Genomic DNA, 20,952 nt, shown 5'->3' with positions numbered 1-20,952 from the left:
AAAATAAATATCCATTAAAAAAATAACGGGCCTATGAGGGAGTAGGTGAGTATGACTGTAGAAGGGGCTGCCGGGTGAGCAGAAGCCAGGCGTGGGGCTTGGGCCATGGAGACAGGAGTCCATTTTCATCTGCACGTCTGAGAAACATTTCTTCAGAATTCACAAGACCCGGCACGGATGCGTGCACATGGGAGGCAGCAGGGGCCTCTCCCCCAGACTCCACCAGGATGGAGACCCACGCTCCTCTGGGAGGGCTGGGAATCAGCTGTCATGCACTCAGCTTTCTAACACTAGTGACCTTTGCTCCCGAGGTCAGCAGTGTCCCCTCTGAGCAGTGTTAACCAGTCTTGGGAGCATCCTCCTTTCCTGCCCTGCTAGCCCTGCAGGATCAGGGTGGCAACTGGAAAGCTTCAGAACTGAGGCCCAGAAAGCCAGGTCACAGAATCCCAGCCTGCTGCCCACAACAGGACGGAGGCCAGACCAGCTGCTATGTCAGAGCCCCAGCCCCAGCCGGCCCTGCTCAGCGCACTCAAGGCAAGGACGGCTTCTGGTGGCCGAAGTGGAACCACCAGATCTCGATGTAAATGTGACAGTGCCCCCCCAACCAGGTCACAACCGGATTCTGAATTAGGTTTTTAAAAAGCGTTCAAGAAATCCTATAGCTATGGAATCCCTACAGTTTCACATTCTGTCCACCGCGAGCCCCCAGGGGTGGTTTCTGTCCCTCCTCAGGCCAGGTCCGCCACTGAGGCAGAGGCGGCCCTCCACAGCACCCAGGCCCAGGCCCAGCCCCAGCTCCTCAGCCTTCAGGGTCCCCGGGGGTGGAAGGCAGTGGAATGGGCAGGGTGGGAGTCTGAAGCGGCAAGGTGTGCTCAGGTGAGGTCTAGGCTACACTGACCCGCATGAGTTGGCAGTTTGCTTAAAAATCAGCTAGAAACAGACCAAAGACTAATGAAAGCCAATGATAGAAAAATAGTTTTCAGTGGCTCTGGGTGAAGAACAGTGTGTAGATGCCGAGCGCTCGGTTACATCAGGCAGCAGCCCCTTGAGGTGGTCCGTGGGTCCCCCTGGGAGGAAGGAAGCAAGGATGGCAGTCATGAGGCCCAGCCCGGGAGGCGGGCCTGGCTGGGCGACCCAAGGAGGGGGTGTGTGGTACCGGTTCCTATTTCTAGAACCTCCAATCCCTCCACTACCCTGAGCTACACAAGCACTGAACTTGGCTTCGACTCTGGTGCCAGGCATTCTGCAGGCAACTGGCACCTGAGCCAGGGGGAGTGAGACACCCCATGTCTTGGGGACCCCACAGCCAGCTGCCCTGATGTCACAGAATTTGCACAGCAGGAAGGAGGCAAGCATACCACCCCAGCCCTGCCTGGGCACACCAGGGGATGGCGGGATCCGGGCCCTGCAGCCCAGCAAGCATGTGAGTGCGCGCATGCTTGTACCCAGGTGCTCTGCCCAGGCGGCAGGTGGGCACAGGGTCACTACCTGCTGGTGGAAAAGATCCTCCTCGCCAAACTCGGCTTCCTCTTCCTCTTCCTCCCCATTCTCGTTCTCCCGCAGCACAGAAGACTGCTTCACTGCCCTTGTGGCCACTTCCTGCACCAGATGAGGACCACCGACACTCAACACTGAGGCTGAGTGTCCCGTGTGACAGGGTCACTGCTGGGCTGCAGCCTCTGTGCTGCGGGTATGGCCCCGGGCTCCACCCCAGGACTGTGGCACGTGGAGGGCAGGTGTGGGGGCGCGCAGTGCACCCCACCAAAGGCTCATACCCACCTCTCCATCGGCATTGACAAGCACAGTGCAGAAACTCTCGCCCGAGCCCCAGCTGCTCTGGCTCTTCCACACCAGGGTTGCGGGGGGGCTGTGGGCCACCCCTGCACCAGCTGCCCACACCTGTCAATCCAAGAACGCCCTGCTCAGTCTTCTGGATCTGGATGTGGACAGCACCTGGTGCCCAGTCTGAGGCCCTTCATTGCCCAAGCACTGCAGCCTCACTTGGGCTTGTTCATGGATGGTGGTCCTCCAGGATGCAGACGCAACCCGGGCTCACAGCAGCTGGGCAGTCAGTTGAATGGACCTAAGGTCCTCCGTGGCCACAACTGCCACTTCTCACCAGTGCCCACCAGCCTAAACAGCCAGGACTCAGCCCTGCACCTCTCCACGACCCACAGCTGACCCTGGGGCAGAGCTGGACCCTGCAGCACCCAGCCAAGGCCGATGCCAGCCTCCCGCCTGCCCCTCCCTGATGCACCTACCGTGACTGTCTGGCCGGCCCGCAGGACGTACTTGGGTGTGAACTTATAGGCGATCTCATCGCCCTCGAGGACCTGCCTCTTGATCCTCCAGTTCCCCAGGGACTGATCCTGGAAGGGGCACACACACAGGTGACCCACAGGCCACCAGTACGCGGCACAAGGCTGTGCCCTGCCCAGCAGCTCACCTTGTCCGAGTTGTTCTTGAGCCGCACGAACCTGCCCTCCAGGTCAATCTCCTCGATGCTGACGCTGCCGGTGGCCGAGGCCTGCTGGGCCAGGCGGAAGCTGCTGCTGCTGCCTGAGCCAATGCTGCCTGAGCCAATGCCACTTGAGCCACTGCCTGGGGGCTCCTCCGCCTCCAGACGCCGGCGCTTGCTTCGGCTTGAACGCCCAGCTGTGGACATGCTGCTGCTGCTGCTTGAGGTGGCCCGTGAGATGGTGACTCGTGAGGATGGGCTGGGAGACAGCTTCAGCCTAAGGGTAGTGTGGAGGTATGACTGGTGGCCCTGAAAACGCCAGGCCCAGTATCCACGACCGCCCTGCTCCTGCTGCCCACCTCTCCTCCTCGCCCTCTAGGAGCTTGCGGTAGGCGCTGATCTCCATGTCCAAGGTCAACTTGACGTCCAGCAACTCCTGGTACTCGGCCAGCTGTTGCTGCATCACATCACGCATCTCCATCATCTCCTGCTCCTTAGCATCCAGCATCTTCCGGAACCTCTCCCGCTCCCCTGTCATGGCCTCTTCCAGCTCTCGGATGCGGTCCTCAGCAGCACTGGCCTGGGAGGGGCAGGTGGCCAGGTCAGCCCAGCCTCTTCTGGGGCTGCCCCTAGTGGGACAGCAGGCGAGCAGGCCTCTCAGCACAGTGGGGACAGAAGCTGGGCTGTAGAACAGGCTCCGGAGCTGGCCCGGTCAGCGCTCAGCACTCAGGGCTGCCCCCGCCCAGCCCGGCCCCAAGGCAGGACACAGGCCTCACCTGCTTCTGGAGGCTGGAGAGCTGGTAGCTGAGGGACTCGACCCGCATGCGGGCCTCCTTCAGCTCCTCACGGGCAGCACTGGCCGCCTTGTCATTCTGGTCGGAGCTCAGCTTGGCATGGTCCAGCTAGGAGAGACGGGGAGGTGAGGCCAGGGGCGGGGGAGCCTGCGAGGTGAGGCCGGGGACGGGGGGATGGGGGGGATGGGGGGACGGGGGGACAGAGAGACGGGGAGGTGGGGAGGTGAGGCTGGGGACAGGGGGATGGGGGGGATGGGGGGACTGGGGGACGGGGGGACCGGGAGACGGGGAGGTGGGGAGGTGAGGCCGGGGCGGGGAGACGGGGAGTGAGGCTGGGCGGGGAGGGGGACGGGGCGCACCTTGGCCTGGTAGGTCTGCTCCAGCTCCAGGCGGTAGAGCCGCACGTGCTCGTCCTGCTGGCTGCGCAGCTCCTCCAGGGCCTGCGCCAGGCGCACATCGTACTCCTGCTGCCGGCCGCTGTCCACCTCCACCAGGCGCCGCTCGTGCCGCCGGCGCGTCTCCCGCACCTCCTGCGTGGCGACAAAGCCCGCGGTCCTGCAGCACTGTGGCTCTGAGGTGGCCACTGAGAGCCCAGGAGGAAGGCAGGGGCCCAGGGGAGCAGCCCACAGCCCTGCTGTGCCCATGCCCCTGTCCCACACCCCAAGTGCAAAGCCTGAGTGCTTAAAAGTGCCTCTCTCAAGGCCAAGGCCAGACCCTGGCTCAAAGTAAATGGAAACAGAGCTGGGGGTGCAGCTCGCTGATGGACTCCCCAGTGGCCCGTCTCTCACACCAGACCTCAGAAGCTCCAGGCGTCTCCCTGCTACTTGTTCACATATGTTCACAGGAGCAGCCCTGCTGACCACCAAAGAGTGGACACAGCCCAAATGGGCATGGGTGGATGAAGGAACACGGAGTGGCCATCCACCTGGGGCGTCACTCAGCCACAGGCAGGAGCCAGGTGACATGGCTGCACTGCACATGGGAAGAGGACCTGGTGCTAGAGCCCGACAGACAAGTGACAGAGTCAGAGACGGATGTGGACTCTAGGCGCTGGGCTATGAGGGGGATGCTCATGGTCTGGGCTTCCTTTTGGACTGATGGAATGTTCTGGAATTAATGGGAAGAACTGATTCTAAAAACACTTAATTCTACACTTTTAAAAAAGGTGAACTTTATATCTCATGGGGATCACTTCTCTTTAAAGTCGTTCTTTGACTGTAAAACAGATTGTCGGGCTGGGGCTCAGCGGTAAGGAGCTTGCCTAGCACGCGAGTCCTGACAGGAGCTCAGCCCCGCAGAAAGACTCAAAAGACCCGGCCATCAATGGCTGCGACTGCGGGGGCCCAGAGCCACGCCCCAATCCCGGTGCCTCGGAGGCTGAGGCAGGGGATACAAGTTCAAGGCCATCTTGAGCAACTTCATGAGACCCGGCTGGGGAATGGCCTGGGTGAGTGCCTGGGTCCAGTCCCCAGGACCCCCCAACACACAAAAAGACCACGAACGGCTCGAGCCAGAGGCCTGGGCCTCGACAGAGGCTGGGATGGGACGACGGCAGCAGGCCCAGCCAGGCATCTTCGCTGGCCACACCAGGAAACCTGCCCGGGCACAAGAGTCGGAGCCCTGGTGGCTGCCGGCCCAGAGGGACCTTCTGAGGGTGCCCGGGCAGACACCCACCTGCACCCGGTGTGCCCGCTCCTCGGCGCCCCTCCTGCAGGGGCCCTTCCCGGGCACCTGTGCGGCTCCCCTGCGTGGCAGCTCCCCAGGTCTCTTTGCGGCTCCCCTAGGGGGTCTCTTGGTGGGTCCCCTCACAGGTCCTCCCACAGGTCCCCATCCAAGTTTACTCAAGGATGCCTTCACAGGTCTCCTCAGCGGATCCCTCAAGGGGATCTTCCCAAGTCCCCTCAGGAATCTCTTCACTGCTTCCCTCAGGGGTCTCTTCACGGGTCCCCTCACAGGCTCGGGGTCCCTCATGGCTTTCTTCACGGGTCCCCTCAAGGGCTCAGGGTCCCTCATAGCTTTCTTCACGGGTCCCCTTAAGAGCTCGGGTCCCCTCACAGGCTCGGGGTGCCTCATGGCTTTCTTCACGGGTCCCCTCAAGGGCTCGGGGTCCCTCATGGCTTTCTTCACGGGTCCCCTTAAGAGCTCGGGTCCCCTCACAGGCTCGGGGTGCCTCATGGCTTTCTTCACGGGTCCCCTCAAGGGCTCGGGGTCCCTCATGGCTTTCTTCACGGGTTCCCTCACGGGCTCAGGGTCCCTCATGGCTTTCTTCACGGGTTCCCTCAAGGCTTTCTTCACGGGTCCCCTCACGGGCTCGGGGTCCCTCATGGCTTTCTTCACGGGTCCCCGCAAGGGCTCGGGGTCCCTCATGGCTTTCTTCACGGGTCCCCTCAAGGGCTCGGGGTCCCTCATGGCTTTCTTCACGGGTCCCCGCAAGGGCTCGGGGTCCCTCATGGCTTTCTTCACGGGTCCCCGCAAGGGCTCGGGGTCCCTCATGGCTTTCTTCACGGGTCCCCTCAAGGGCTCGGGGTCCCTCATGGCTTTCTTCATGGGTCCCCTTAAGAGCTCGGGTCCCCTCACGGGCTCGGGGTGCCTCATAGCTCTCTTCACGGGTCCCCTCACGGGCTCGGGGTCCCTCATGGCTTTCTTCACATGTCCCCTCACGGGTTCAGGTTCCTTAAGGGGTTCCCTTGCAGCATCTCTCACTGGCTCAGGGTCCCTCATGGATTCTATCGTGGATCCCGTCACAGGATCTCTCATTGGCTCAGAATCCCTCATGGATTCCATTGTGGATCCCCTCACAGGATCTCTCACAGGCTCAGGGACCCTCACAGATTCCTCCAAGGATCCCCTCACTGGCTCAGGGTCCCTCATGGATTCCATCACGGGTCCCCGTACAGGCTCAGGGTCCCAGATGGATTCCTCCATGGGTCCCCTCATGGGCTCAGGGTCCCAGATGGATTCCTCCATGGGTCCCCCAACATGCTCAGGGTCCCTCACAGATTCCTCCACGGGTCCCCTCACTGGCTCAGGGTCCCTCATGGATTCCTCCAAGGATCCCCTCACTGGCTCAGGGTCCCTCATGGATTCCATCATGGGTCCCCGTACAGGCTCAGGGTCCCTCACAGATTCCTCCACGGGTCCCCTCACAGGCTCAGGGTCCCTCACAGATTCCTCCACGGGTCCCCTCACAGGCTCAGGGTCCCTCACAGATTCCTTCGCGGGTCCCCTCACAGGCTCAGGGTCCCTCATGGATTCCTTCGCGGGTCCCCTCACAGGCTCAGGGTCCCTCATGGATTCCTCCACGGGTCCCCTCACAGGCTCGGGGTCCCTCATGGATTCCTTCGCGGGTCCCCTCACAGGTGCCTTGAAGGGTTCCTGCAGGGATGTGGGTCCTCCCTCAGGTGCCCTCCTGGGCGTCTTGAGGAGTCCAGGCTCCCTCGTGGCTCTCTTCACAGATCCCCGCATGGGGCTGCCTCCCACGCAGGCCTGCGTGGTGACTGGTACCCTCGCTGGGCCTGGCTGGAGCCGGGCACGGTCCCTCAGCTGCACGGGCATCCCTTCCTCTGGCAGGTCTTCCCGGCAGTGACCATCAAGTGGCCCCGCCCGGCCCAGCCCAGCCCAAGGATTCCATGGCTGTGACAACACAGAGGGCTCTGTGATGGTGGCGTCTGCAGAATCCGAGGGGGCCAGGCCTGGCCCCACCCCAGAGGACACAGGAGCCTGGCTGATCTGCCTGAGGCCCCCTGTCCCCAGTGTCCTAAGAAGCCAGGAACCACGTTAGGAGGTGGTGGGGAGGGAGCAGGTGGCTGGGAGGGGAGGGGCCCTGGGGTGGATGAATGGTGGCCCCCAAAAGACGTGTGTGCGTCCCGACCCCCAGAGCCTGCGCTGTGCCGTGGGTGGCAACAGGTCTTTGTGCAGGACCCAGGCCGCAGGCGGGTTCTGGACCACTCGGGGCCTCAGTCCAATGGCAGTGTCCTTACAGAGCGAGGCGCAGGTGGAGGCGAAGGCGGCGGCCGGGGCGCGGGCGGACTCACCTCCTCGAACACGCTCCTCTGGAAGTCCAGCTCCTCCTGCAGACTCTGGCAGCGGTTCTCCAGGTCCACACGCATCAGCGTCTCCTTCTCCAGCTGCTTCTTGGCCACGGCATGACCGTCCTCGGCCTGGGACAGAGTGTAGCTGAGGACGTGCTACGCACGCCTCCCGCGGAGCCCCGGCCCCAGGAGCTGGGCCTACCTTGGCCAGCTGGGCCCGGAGCTCGGCCGCGTCGCTCTCCAGGCTGCGCTTGTCACTGAGGGCGGCGGCCAGCTCCACCTCGCTCCGGTGGAACAGGGACTCCAGGTCCTTCACGCGGCCCTGGGCCACCGAGAGCTCGCCTTCCCTCTTGCTGGCACTGCAGGTCAAGAGGCCAGGTGAGCCAGGGGACAGCGTGGCCGTCTGCCATGAGGAGGCCCTCGGCTGAAGGGGCCGGAGAGGCCACGCAGAGCGGCCCCCACCACTGGAAGCAGTGGCACTAGTGTCCTTTCCTGGGAGTTCTGGGCTGAACGGGGAGTTCACAGGAACGGGGGACGCGCGCGGGGTCTTGCCGGCGCCTGCCCGGCTTGGACATCAGGCAGCGAACACCAGACCTGAGACACGGGAGCACCTGTGGCTTCTGAGGGCTCTGGGAACACCCCGGCTGCGCATGGCTGTGGGGAGGAGCCACTCTCACACCGCGAGCCACCCGGGACCCCTCCTGGGGTCTCTGCTCAGAGGCCACGGGAAGCCACGCTAGGAGGGAGGCCGGCCCTGGGGACAGCGGGGCTGGGCCACGACTGTTTCTGGGAGAAGAGGTTGGCCTGCAGGATGGAGCTGGGCCAGGCGGCCAGGCGGCCAGGAGCAGAGGAGTCGGTCTGGAAGGGCAGGTCCCGCAGGCCGCTGCCGAGGGCAGGGTTCTGGCCATGGCGGCAGCCCCTCCTCTGAGCACCAAGGGGCTGACGCAGCTCCAATCAGGTGCAAGAGCTCCCTGGGGCCACCAGGAGCCGGGCCCACTGGTGGGGTCCTCCGTGAGGCCACCTGCCTTTGTCACCATGGATCTTTGGCAACTGATTTGTTAGCAGAAGAAAAACACCAGACCAAACCTGTTAGGAAGGTGACTGAGTTTGGGGACAGTGACCAGATGAGTCGTGATCACTGAGGGAAGCCGGGCACGAAGCTTGAGGAAATTGCGTCAGGGAACGGACACCCAGGTCAGAGGTCAGAAGTCAGCCCAGGGTATTTACTGTTTGAAAGCAATTATTTCCTCCAAATTAAGGGGAACTTCACATAAGTGCTGGGGACAGAACCCAGGGCCTCACGCACACCAGGCAAGGGCTCTGTCACTGAGCAGCACCCTGGGCCAAGACTAGCGGTTGAAGCCGACAGTCTGGGGGCACGGGGTGGCTCCCGGGTGGTGCAGACCCCTCCAGTGGGCAGCACGCAGCCCCTAGGAGTTCCCCGAGTGCCCAGGGCAGAACCAGGCCTTGCGGGCTGGGAAGGTGTCCCCCTCAGCCACATCCAGTCCTTTTATCTTAAGGGCTGGCCTAGACCTGTGACCCTCCAGCCTCAGCCTCCTGAGTGGCTGGGATGGCAGGCGTGGCCACTGCACCTGGCTCAAACCTGCTTATCAACCACAAAGCAGGCTCCATGGAGGGGGCAGCTTGATGGCCGCCCAGTGTCCACCTGGGGTCAGCTGCCAGCTGAGGGACGGGTGGGATACCAAATGGAACGTGCAAGGTCCAGGTGATCTGTCCTTGCTCAAGCCTAAACTCTGGCTCGTGGTCACTGGGAGGACTCAGACGGTCCCTTGGAGCCCTGGTTCCTGGGCAGGAGGGTGAGGGGTGCCTGGGCCAACCTGGAAGGTGACCTCTCCTGGCAAAGGGACACCATGAGGAGTAGGACCCCACACACACCACTTACGGGGCCCAGGCACCACTGGCCACGAGGCCCCCGGTGACCACTTGGGCTACAGTTCAACCTGGACGTAACCCGGGTCTCAGGCCACCAGCTGCCTATCCCCAAACCAGGGCTGAGTCACCAATGATCTTGGGGACACCCAGATGAGCAACTCCCTCCAGGAGGCCACATGACCCTCCTACCAGCAGGGAGCGGCAGAAGCCCACAGGCACCTCTGAAGCTGAACCAGGCCTGGGGCAAAGCGGGAGGACAGCACCGCAGCTCTGGGGGGAGCACTCTGGGGGGAGCAGCTTTGGGGGAGCACTCTGGGGGGAGCAGCTCTGGGGAGGAGCACTCTGGGGAGCAGCTCCGAGGAGGAGCAGCTCTGGGGGGAGCAGCTGTGGGGGGAGCAGCTGTGGGGGGAGCAGCGGGGGAGACGCCCACGGGCTCCTGCCCAGAGCACTTGGGACCTGTGGGTGGTGGTGCAGAAATGCCTGCAGAGCCCAACTCCAGTAAGAGCTGTCAACTGAGGGAAGTCAAGCCCCCCACCCAAAAGCCCAGGGTCACACGCCTGAGGCCAATAGGACCTCCTGACACAGGGCCTGCCCAAGGGGCAGGGCAGGAAGGCACATGGCGCAAGGCCCTCACTACTGTCCTTGCGTGTCCCTGGTTTAAGTGAGGGTGTGCACAGGGTGCTCGCTGTGTGAACACCAGGAAAGACCAGGTCGCCTCAGCCCCCCTCTCCAGCGTCAGCCGCCCGGTCACCCACTCGTGTCCAGGCCACACGGCTAGCCCCCAACCCTCCTACCTCTTGTGCACCTCTTCCAGCTCCGCGCTCAGCTTGCCCATCTCGATCTGCAGCCGGGCACGCTCCCGGGCAGTCTCGTCCAGGGCCCTGCGGGCGTCCGCCAGCTCCGACTCGTACAGCGCCTTAATGCCGCTCACCTGCGAGACAGCGCACAGTGGGGGGAGCGTAGCGCAGCGCCCAGGCACTCAGCTGCCCCAGGTGCAGCACACCCGGCAAGACAGCGGCGGCCAGGGTGCTGGCCACGTCACCCGGCTCACTCGGGACACAGTGCCCTGTCGGGTCAGCAAGGGGCAGACTCTCCAGCAGGAAAGCTGAACAGCTAGGGCCCAGGAGCCCCCCCACGGTGACCCCTTCTGGAATGATCTGTCTCCCCTCCCACACCCCAGCTCAGGGGACAGGTGGCGCCCAGAGGCCCTGGACTCACCTATGCCCGGAGCACCACATGCCCAGAGGGAACCTGACCCACAGGAAAACAGGCCTCAGCCGGCCTCCTGGGACAGCGAGGACCAACCACCTCTGGATACTCGAGCCCCTGGGCAGCAGTCATGGCCACGTCACATACATTTTTCACATTCTCAGCTTCCAAAATCCAAGAATTGGGGGAACACATGACCAAGGGTCTCCCCTGGGCACTGTGGACAAGGGCCCAGGTCATTCTCTGAGGTGCCGTCCTGGGCACTGCAGGGTGCTGAGCAGTGTCCCTGTCCTTTGTCCACTCCATGCCAGTAACTCCCCAATCACGAAAGCTACCAGCATCCCCAAACCTGGTCCTGGGTCCCACTGCCCGAGCTCGGCCACTGGTCTGACTCCACACGCCTCTTCTCCAGAAGTACCTGGCCACAAAGCCACTCTGGCTGCTTTGCGGGGCCTGTGTCCCTCCACACGGGGGGACATGGGCCCTGTTAAGGTCTGGACGTGAGGGGTCCCCCAAAGCTCACGTGAGACCGTGCTAGAAGGTTCTGAGGGGACACGATGGGTCATGAGTCCCTTCCCTCATCAGTGTTCTCACCCCAACTGGGTGACCTGGGTGACCTGGAGGTGAGGTGAGGCTGAGGAGGGGGTGACTTGGGTGACCTGGAGGTGGGCTGAGGCTGAGGAGGGGGTCCCTGGGTGACCTGGAGGTGGGGTGAGGCTGAGGAGGGGGTGACCTGGGTGACCTGGAGGTGAGGTGAGGCTGAGGAGGGGGTGACCCGGGTGACCTGGAGGCAGGCTGAGGCTGAGGGAGTAGGGGTGACCCGGGTGGGGTCCCGGGTGCGCCCTTGGGGTGCACGTCTATCTGGAGAGTGGACTCTCAGGCCTCCTGATCAGCACCGAGCAGTGTCTCTCCCCACACTCCCCCGCCCTCCCCAGCCTCCCGCCCACCCAGGGACGGTGCCTGTCTGTGGACTGAAACCTGTGAAGTCCCGAGCCAGCGTCCCCTTCCCCCGTCTCAGTGTGCCAGCCTTTCGGCTGCAGCAGCACAAAAGCTGACAAGACGGGCCGCCTCCCTCCCGTGGCTGCGCTGGTATCCTCAGGCTGGGGTCCTGGCTAGGCTCTGGCCCTGCCTTCCCTGTGCCCTGGGACCAGAGACCTCTCCACAGACAAGCACCAGCCACCAGCAGGCCAGGGAAGAGCAGGGTTCCTCCAGCCTGCCTGAGCCAGCCGCTGGGGACACCAGCTGGTGGCTGGAGCCAGGCCACCCACGCCGTCCCTAGAGGGGGCCTGTGGGGGCACTGGGTACACAGGCAGGCTTCTGCAGGCAGCCACCTCAGTCCCGTCAGCCTGCTGGGCCACAGCCAGCCCACACCTGGCTGCCCCACATGTGGCTTGTCCCGTCCCAGCCCTGTGTGCCAGGGGAGCAGAACGGGCTGCCTGCGGGCCCTCGTGCCCTGTCCCCTGCTGCACACGCGAAGCTATGCGCTAATGTGTTCTGAAGTATGTGAGCCCGACCGCAGCGAGCTCCACCTCACACCCGCTGGCCGTCAGTCACAAAGACTGACAGCCACAGGTGTGGAACGGGGCAGCTCAGCTGCTGTGGAACACAGGCTGGGGCCTCCTCCCCGGGAAGCCAGGGAGACCCTGAGCCAGCAGCCCCCTGCACCCCCTGAGGGTGCACCTCCCAAGGGAGAGCACCCGACAGGAGACCCCCACAAGTGCTCACTGGGCAGCTCTCACAACCACCAGAGCCTGAAGCCCAGGCGTCCACTGACAGACGGGCAGATGGCCCGTATACCTGGAGCGTCCCTCAGCCACAGGCAGGAGCAAAGTGACAAAGCTGCAGCATGGCTGGACCTGAGGACCTGGTGCTCAGTGACAGCCAGATACACAAGGCCATGGTTGTGACCCAGTGACAGGAGACACCAGGACAGGAGAGTCCAGAGGCAGGATGTGGCCTTTGGGTACAGGGCTGGGAAGGCTGGCTGCTCCTCAGGGTGAGGAGCAGGTCCTAGAAGCCGGGACTGGAGGCCAGGCACGGTCGCACACCCTGTGCTCCAGCGGCTCGGAGGCTGAGCTCCCGCAGCCCCAGCAGCTCAGGGAGGCCCTGGGCCCCTCAGTGAGAGCCTGACCCCAGACGAAGAGTGCTGGGGCGTGGCCCAGTGGCTAAGGGCTCCTGGATTCCACACCCAGGACAAAAAGAGACCTGGTCACTGAGGAGGGCTGTCCCTGGGCGCTGGGACGCAGCCCTGCTCACCTGGGCGAGCGCACACGCAGGGCTGCATCACAGCAGGACCGTGCTTGGCTTCAGCCCACGTGGCGACCTCAGGGCCCGTGCTGACAGCTGTGGGGTCAGACGGAGCCAGGCTGCTTGGGACTGAGTGGACTCTGAAGGCCAAGCTAGGGCACCCAGGGCACCCAGGGCACCCAGGACACCCAGGACACCAGGAGAGGACTGACAGCCTCACTGGCCCTACCACTCTGGGCAGCAGCTCCAGGCCTTCCCCCATGCCAAGGTGGCCAGGCCCACTGCCCAGACACAGGAAGGGCCTCCTCCAGACCCCTGGGCTCAGGGCATGTCAAGTCTGCAGGACACGGGGTGGGTGAGAGAGCACGCCCACCCTCCGAGGCTCTGGCCACCCTCTCCCTGCCTCTGCCCAGAGGCCATCTGGGGCCACCCTCAGCTCCTTCCCAGGAGCTAACTTGCAGAATGAGCTCTGTGTTGACAAAAGTGCCACTCCGGCCCCAACCGGGCACATGCACATGCACAACCCTGCCCTCTGCCCCCAACCCCACCTCCCAGCCCAGGGGTGGTGTGACAGGACACCCAGAGAAGGGTGCTAGGTTAGGTCCCCAATGTCCCCAAAGGCCCATGTGTTAAAGGCCTGGCCCCAGGGTGGAGCTACTGGGAGCGGGTGGAACCTTAAAGGGTGGCCTAGCAGGAGGTCTGAGGTCACTAGGGACCCGTCCTGTCCTCAGGCTGGAGTGACGGCACAGGTGTGCTGCCCAACCCCAGGAGCCAGACCACCCAGCACGTGCGGGACCCTCAGAAGGCGACGCTGGCTTTAGAAGGCCCTCTCCTCAGGCCTTGTTACATGGCGGAGCTGGCACACGGCACCAGCGCACATCACCTCTGTGCCCACACTGCCCACTGGACCGCCCCATCCTGCGCTCCCTCACCACTCCCAGGACGTGTGGCCACCAGTTACCAGCAAAGACAAGCTCAGCGCTGGGCACACCAGCAACTCGGACATGCGTGTGTTTAGACTTTTGATAACTTTATTCATCAAATTTTTCAAATTTTGCTTATTTTAAAAAATTCCATCAAAATGTTATCTACCTCACCCAACGAGCGAGGGCAGCCTACAAACCCGACCCATCCTGTTTAAGGCTGTCCAGGGCACCCAAGACGAGTCTGGGAAACACTCAGAAGAACCCAAGGAGATGTGATGCCCAGGGGCATGTCAGGTCCAGACAGGGCCCTGGGGCAGAAACGGGCATGGGGAGGGCATCAGAGGTCTGCACAAGCCACGCTGCCTTGATGAGGCCATCTCCGCCCCACCTGCTTGGACAGCCACAGGAGACCTGCACCTCTCCATGTGCCCAGGGAGCCCCATGGGCACAGAGCTCTGCCCGCTGTCCACTCCGCATCGCCTGTAGTGGCTCCACCCTCAGCCACAGCTGAGTGGAGGAGATGGAGGCCATCTGGTTGGCCTGACCTGCAGAGCCAGGAGGGTGGCAACAGGTGTGCTCCTGGCAGGGCCACCCGCCCCTGCCCTGGACACCGGGACACCGGCCATTTGTCTTGTCTTTCACGGGATCCTGCCAAGCTTGAGGAATCCCAGCAACTGGGGATGCATGCACTGGCCCGAAGGTGGGGTCCAGACAACCCAGTGGGCTTTCTTTCCCTGGGCAGCATGGACACAGGGTGGCACCCCTCCACTGGAGAGCCCCAATCCCCCAGCAGAACACTGGGCAGGCCAGGTGGGGGAGAAAGCCCAGGCCAAGTTCCTCCCAGCTCCTGCAGCACCTGCTCCCACATCTGGGAACCCCACACCTGCACAGGCACGGGTTCCCCTACCCCCCAGCACCCCGAGATCCTTCTCCAACAAACTCTGATCTGGAGCCTGCAGGGCCAGGCGCATGTGGCCACCCATAGTGGCACTGGCCACTCCACCAAAACAACACCAACCAAGGCAGCCCGGGGCAGGTCCAGAATCCACACCAAGCCCAGCACTGGTTTCTGTAAGGACAGCGGAAGGTGTGCACAGGCGTGTGGGCAGGAGGGCTCAGGCACCTGCCAGCTCCTACAGCTCTGCAGGCACCCTCAGAGGACCCCTAATCCCATCTCCTCCAGGTCTCAGTTGACACTGTGGAAGGCAGTCTTGGTCTGAGCAGCATGGCCCCCAGCTGTGACAACCTCTGGTCCCCAGAGTCTGCCAAGCTTGCCCTGGAGGCAGCCTCCACCAGGTGTCAGGAGCTGCAGAGGCGAAGCAGGCACCCTGCATGGCATCCCAGTACTCCTTAGTGGGTCCACTTCCTCTGGACCCCACAGGACCGCCCCCAGCATCCCTGCAGGGGCACTACCAGCTATAGTGTGACAGGGGCACTATCAGCCCCAAGCTCTCCCAACACTGCAGCTGGTGCTAAGGATGAGGCAGCGCGTCACACCCCCTCCCCCTGCACAGCATCTCTTGCTCCCCTTTACAGGACTGAGAAACACCAAAGCCACACCTGGACACTGATGGCTGGATCAGGTCCCTCGGGTAGACCTCCAGTGGGGGCCAGCGCAGCACTTCCTGCATGCCTGCCAGACCCAAAGGTTCGTGGACGACAGAGGTCCAAAGACAAGAGACAGCTGCAACCCTGAATGCCAAGCCACTCTGCCAGGCAGGAACCAGGCTCCTGTCCTGAGGATAGCATGTGTGCCCAGGCGGTGGCCCTGCCAAGATGGGACAACTCTGCCCCCACTGGACAGATGGCAAAACCAAGGCTCAAAGAGGCTGGTGCCTGTCCAGTCATGCAGATTAAAAAGCAGGTGCCGGACATGTAATCCCAAGCAACTGGGCAGGCTGAGGCAGAAGGACTGCCTGTCTGAGCAACTTAGGGAGATGCTGTTTCCAAAAGAGCTGGGGGCTGGGGCTCAGTGAGAGAGCACTCTCCTGGCATGTCTAAGGCACTGGATTCCAACCTCAGCACCACATGATAAAGGCATTTGTGTCCATCTACAACTAAAAAAAATTAGGAAAAAAAAAAAAGGGGAGAGAGCGAGCTAGGGATGCAGCTCAGCAGTCTCTGGTCAGCACCTGACCAACACGTGAAGGCCCTGGGTTCCATCCCCAGCACAGGACGGGAAACAAAAGGGAACCTGGATTGGCAGCCCGAGGGTGGCACCACCACACCTTCCAGCTCCCTCCCCTCCACCAAGCAGCTTTTTGTGTTTTAGCATTCCTGCCCCCAGCTCCATCCAGCAGCAACACGGATACATGCCTCTGGGCACTGTCCTGTTTTATTACTTCATTTTGTAAAACATCTATTCTGTTGTGGCCCCACTAACAACCACCCCAGGGGAGGTAGCTCCCAGAAACCCACCTTGCCCTAACCCAGCTTCCCCAGAAGCCCCCCACTTCACCCCCTCTCCTGAGTGGGAAGGCAGGGCCCCTGGTAAATCTAGGTTTCAGTGGCAGCTCTCAGGATGAGATCCTGGGACTCAGGGACCCAAACCTCAGAACAGAAACCAAGTAGTGGGTGCTGCTCCTGCCCTCTGTGTTGACTCGCCCTTGGACTGCGAATGGTCGGTGAGAGGGAGAAAAGAGCTTCCAGGGGATGGCAGGGGACAGCATCTCCTCCCCAGGACAGACCCCACACAGGACCCTGGAGAGACAGCCCTCACCACCCCCAGGGCAGAACTCCCAGAGCCCAAAGCCTCCTCCTGGGTTGGATGGACACCCAGTGCCTACCCCTCCTTCCCAAGCCCCAGGTGGTGCCTACGAGGCCAGTGCTGTCCTCCAGGCCAAGCTCCGGGCCACCCAGATTCCCCATGGGACTCGGGGAGTCCCCATCAGAGCCCATTCCTCAGATCCCCACCCCTCTGCAGGCCCACCCACTCCAGCCTCCCAGCTCCCACCCCAGGGTCCCTCCAAAGTCCCTGAGCTCCGGGACCACTGTGGAGCCCCCTCCAGGTCCCAGAGGCCGGCCGCCCCGTTTCCCCCAGGAGAGTGCAGCGCCCAGATTCCTCCTGCACACCTGGGTCTACCGGGCCACCGAGGTGGCGCTGGGGCGCAAGGCCGCCCAAGCCCCCAGGACCCCTTCCTGGAGGGCGGCCCGGGCTGCACCGCTGCCCCGCGGCACCTGTTGCTGGGAGTCCCCCGACGGCCTCCTCCCCGGTGCGCCGTCTGCTCTCTGCCCCTGTCCCTCAGGGACCCCTCAAAACGCCCCTCTCACCCGGGGGATCCCCGACCACCGCGGGCGGCAGTCGCTCCTGGCCGGCCGGCCCCCCGAGACCCCGCGGCCCGCCGGCCGGTGCCCGCCCCTGGAGCTCCCGCAGGTCCCGGAACAGCCCCGGCCAGCACCGCCGCGCGGCCCCCCGCCCCGGGAGCCGCGTACCTCGCGCGTGGTCACCTCCTCCTTCTCGGAGATCTTGAGCAGCAGCCGGTCGTTCTCCAGCTCGAGCGCGCGGACGCGGTCGATGTAGTGCGCCAGGCGGTCGTTGAGCTCCCGCAGCTCCTCCTTCTCCTGCAGCCGCGACAGGCGCGTGGGCGACAGCGGCGTGGCGGGCCCGCCCGCGCGGCCGGGCAGCGGCGAGGCCATGGCGGCGGCGGCTCGCGGCCTGCGCGGCTCCCGACGGCGGCCCAGGCTCGGCGCGCTCATTCAATCCGCGCCGCGCAAGATGGCGCCGCCGCCGCCCGCGGCCCGCCGCCGCGCGGGGCACGCCGGGAGTTGTGGTCCGACCGCCTCGCGCGGGGCACGCCGGGAGTTGTGGTCCGACCGCCTCGCGCGGGGCACGCCGGGAGTTGTGGTCCGACCGCCTCGCGCGGGGCACGCCGGGAGTTGTGGTCCGACCGCCTCGCGCGGGGCACGCCGGGAGTTGAAGTCTCCGGGCGCCGGGAACCCGAGGGCCACCCTTGGAGTCTCCCGCCCGCTCCCTCCGGGGGTTTCGCTGGAAAGACCGCTTGAGGCCTTCCTTAAAGAGCCACTGCCCGCAAAGCAGGTGGACTGGAGCAGTTCATGGAGGTGCGCTAGGAAGGCCGAGAAATACTGATGTTCTCACGTGCGGAAGCGAAAATAGCTGGGCCAGTGGCGAAGCGCTCCTGGCCGGTGCCGAGGCCCAGCCGGTACTGGGGAGAGGGGTCACTGAAGGCCACGGGCAGGGTGGCGAGGGGCAGAGGGAGGGTGAATGGCAAGCACAAAAACAGGGGCAGCTGCACCGTTTACATGGTGCATTTTATGGAGGACTTGGAGAGAGGGGCCGGGACGCCCAACGCGGAGGGTCAGGAGGCCAGGAGGCCAGGAGGCCAGGCAGCTGCGCACCCGGCACCCGGGGAGGCAGGAGGGGGCCTTCTGGGGCGGCTGGGCAGCTCAGCAAGACTCTGTCTCCGAATAAAAAGGGCTGGGGGTGTGGCAGGGTGGTGGAGAGCCTTGGGTTCCATCCTGGGTCCCGGGGAAAGATGAAACGCTCTGCATCCCGACTTGATGGGATGTGGGGTGTGCATGCATCCAACTACCACGTCGCAGCCCGCCAATGTTCAGTTCTTATGTGGCGACTCAAAGGAACAAAGGAGCCACAATCTGCCACCAAACCCACCTCAGCAACTGTGTGACATTGGGCTGCTGACTCGTGCCTGGTTCCCCACCGGTCTAGCCTTACTACCTCATTGGACTCCTGAAAATTGAGGTGGTGAAGGAACCCCACAAAATGCTCAGGGGAAGAAGCTGGACGTGAAAAGCCACAGGTCACAGAGTGCCATAGATAGATGGGCCCAGCAAGGAGGGCACAGAGCAGGACATCACAGAATCCAGTGAGCCATCTGAATAGAGAGACGCCTGTGAGTAGAGTCCAGGGCCTCTGCAGAAAGGAGGCCCTGGTGGGTGCAGAATGACTCCCTTGCGGGGTCCGAGCAGGGGCTTGCTCAGCGTGCCTGTTCAGGTTGTCTGGGCCCCTGTGGGTAGGTTGCTTTGAACCTCCTGGGTGTGGGGGAAACTGGCTGATTGGACGTGCACTTTGGTTGTGTGGCCGGATCTCAGGGACCCGAGGCAGGAGCTTAGTCCACAGCCGTGGCCTCTGCAGGTTGGACTTGGGAGGTCAGTCTCCACAGTGGCTTTCTCCAGCTGGGCGCTGCTGGCAGGGGGTGGGTGAAGGGGGCCTGCCCACAGTGGGGTGTGAGCCGGCTCCACCTTTTTAATTGATGGCAGAGCCACCTCCCTGCTGCCTTGACAACCAAAATGTCTGTCACCGTGCAGCTGTCCCTGGGGTGGAGTGTCAGAGCGAGGTCAGGGACCCCGCAGATGACACATTGGGAACCGGACCCCGCCCACCCAGCCCTCCGAGGACACTGGCAGGCTGCGCTTGGTGCCCCTGTCCAGTGGTCTGAGTGACCCCTCGACCCCTCCCCACAGGGCCAGGCCTTGGAAGCGGGCTGCGCCCAGGCGGACTCCAAGTCCCAGGAGGCACCACCTAGGGCTGTGGCCTTGGTGTTGGACAGGTGGTGCAGCTCCAGCACCGGCCAGGGAGCACAGCCGTCCCCAAGGCAGGTGCCCACACTGACAGGTGCCGGCCCTGGGAGGCTCCCCTCCCAGTGCCTCTGCTCGTTGCAGGGCTGAGTTTTGGTGCCAGATTTTCAAAATCCCAGGCCAACAGCTGCTGCTGGTTCCCGGCCCAGATTGCCTTCCAGGACCTGAATTCCGGAGCTCAGAGCTCTGGGAGGCCTGGATTCCGGCATCTGGATCTTGGAGGAGTGGATCCTGGATCTGGTATAGACCCAGGCCTTCATGCGGAAGTCCTAGGTCTTGGGGTCCCAGAATCTGGAGTCTGGGTCTTGGGGACCCTTAATTTGGAGCCTGGAACTGGCATGTGATTTGAGTTACCTCCCTGGCGGGGTGTCAGAGCCTTCCCCACCCTGGGGTTCGAGGGCTTGTCCAGGTGGGAGTGTGCCTGACCGCTGACCTGAAGACCAATCACTGACCCTGACCTTGGAATGCTGCCCCCCTCGACCTTCATTGGATGGAATTTTCCCCTGAATTTTTTGTTCCCCAATAAAAGCTCACTCCCTGGCGTGTTCCTCCTCTCTCGCTGGCCTCTTGTGTAAACCTGGCTACCGCATCAGGTGGCTGGAGGCAGGAGCTGGGAGGAGCCGTCTCGGAGCTGGGCAAATAAGGTAACGAGAGTCATGTCTCTTTAATTTGAACTCACTAGTTAATTTCTATGTTTCAAGACTCTATTATGAAGCTAGCGTGCTGGTCGCGTGGCTGATAGAACCTGAATTCTGGGGGTCTGCATTTGGGGGGTCCAGGTTCTGGAGCCTGAGTGTCAGAATGCAGGAACCTGGGTTTGAACCTATAACCCCAGGTGCAGTGGGAGTGGCCGATGCTGGGCTGGTGAGCCTGGAGGGAAGTGCCCCCTGTGTGGGGTCAGAGAGGCGGAAGAGCGGGACACACATGATCAGTAGCCAAGCCTGTGGCAAGCGAAGGCGGTTCGCGTGAGGAAGAAAGGCAGGGACCACCTTGGGAGTGTGCGACGGGAGCAGGACGTCGAGCACAAGAGGGGAGAGCCCGAAACAGTGAGGACAGCCACGGGGAGGACATTAAAGGAGGAAACATGCGTGCTGCCACGCCTGTGTGTCCATAAGCTGGTGCTGCGTAACAAGCAGCCCCCAATACACATGTACGCACGCGGTGGTCCTGGTCAACAGGGTCAACAGGAAGGGGTGAGTTCAGTGCAATAAATTTTGAGAGGAGAAAACCCATTTCTGCTTAGAGTAAACTGTCCTGTTCATCGTTGTTGCTGGTCTCTGTGCCTCTGTGCCCTGTATCCTAGTGTGTGTGTAGGAAAATGAGAGCGTGGGTAGGGTGGGTCCCAGCTGAGCTCAGGCCCTGGGTAAGGGGGCCCACCCGAGTGGTCGAGGCAGCGCACTCTTATGTCACCGGCACACGGGTCAGCAGGGGGAGCAGCTTCGCTGGGCCTGGTGGCTCAGGGCTGTCCCCACTGTCCACACTGCCATGGGACGTGGCTCCTGGCCGGGCGCTGGGCTGAGAGCTGCAGCCCTCGGGGCCTCACCTCCTGAGGAGAGGGTCTGCGGAAGCCCTCGCCGTTTGTCATCGCAGGGAAACCAGCCAAAACCACCCAGAGTTCCCCGTGAGACCAGGCCACCAGCGGGGCCGCGGGCAGCCCCAGGGACTGGACGCAGGAGGATCGTGGCTCCGTGAGACCCCTCTCCAAACAAAAAATAGAAGGTGCTGGGATGTGGCTCAGGGTTGGGCCGCCTGGGCTCTGTCCCCACTCGGGACAGGGAAAAAAACAGGCCAAGGCAGGGGCAGCGTGTGTAGTCAGAGCCTCCAGGACACGGCGGGGC

The 20,952-nt window shown here is 63.2% G+C and overlaps 1 protein-coding gene across 1 annotated transcript; it reads right to left on the bottom strand.

Moving 5' to 3' along the window:
* Positions 1-943: 943 nt before the first annotated feature.
* On the bottom strand, positions 944-17,254 carry Lmnb2 (lamin B2). Its single transcript, XM_076872333.2, has 12 exons — positions 16,991-17,254; positions 9,971-10,107; positions 7,486-7,642; positions 7,287-7,412; positions 3,612-3,782; positions 3,235-3,360; positions 2,818-3,038; positions 2,447-2,735; positions 2,262-2,369; positions 1,780-1,899; positions 1,489-1,599; positions 944-1,067 (listed from the first exon to the last, which is right to left on the bottom strand). Exons 1-12 carry the CDS (start codon positions 17,252-17,254, stop codon positions 1,026-1,028), a joined length of 1,872 nt encoding a protein of 623 aa, XP_076728448.2. The 3' UTR covers positions 944-1,025.
* Between the last annotated feature and the right edge of the window lie 3,698 nt (positions 17,255-20,952).

The sequence above is a fragment of the Callospermophilus lateralis genome, chromosome 1 (assembly GCF_048772815.1).
Source record: "Callospermophilus lateralis isolate mCalLat2 chromosome 1, mCalLat2.hap1, whole genome shotgun sequence".
Lineage (NCBI taxonomy): Eukaryota > Metazoa > Chordata > Mammalia > Rodentia > Sciuridae > Callospermophilus > Callospermophilus lateralis.
Note: the sequence above shows the minus strand (reverse complement) of the source record. Positions and strands in the feature narration are given on the sequence as shown.

What these genes read in the sequence shown, in the direction of transcription:
- Lmnb2 (XM_076872333.2), bottom strand. Translation starts at nt 17,254, where the DNA reads ATGAGCGCGCCGAGCCTGGGCCGCCGTCGGGAGCCGCGCAGGCCGCGA. An exon ending in TCTCCAGCCTCCAGAAGCAG is followed by an intron (nt 3,039 to 3,234) that starts GTGAGGCCTGTG and finishes TGCCCCTCCCAG; the next exon opens with GCCAGTGCTGCTGAGGACCG. An exon ending in TCAAGAACAACTCGGACAAG is followed by an intron (nt 2,370 to 2,446) that starts GTGAGCTGCTGG and finishes TGCCCCTTCCAG; the next exon opens with GATCAGTCCCTGGGGAACTG.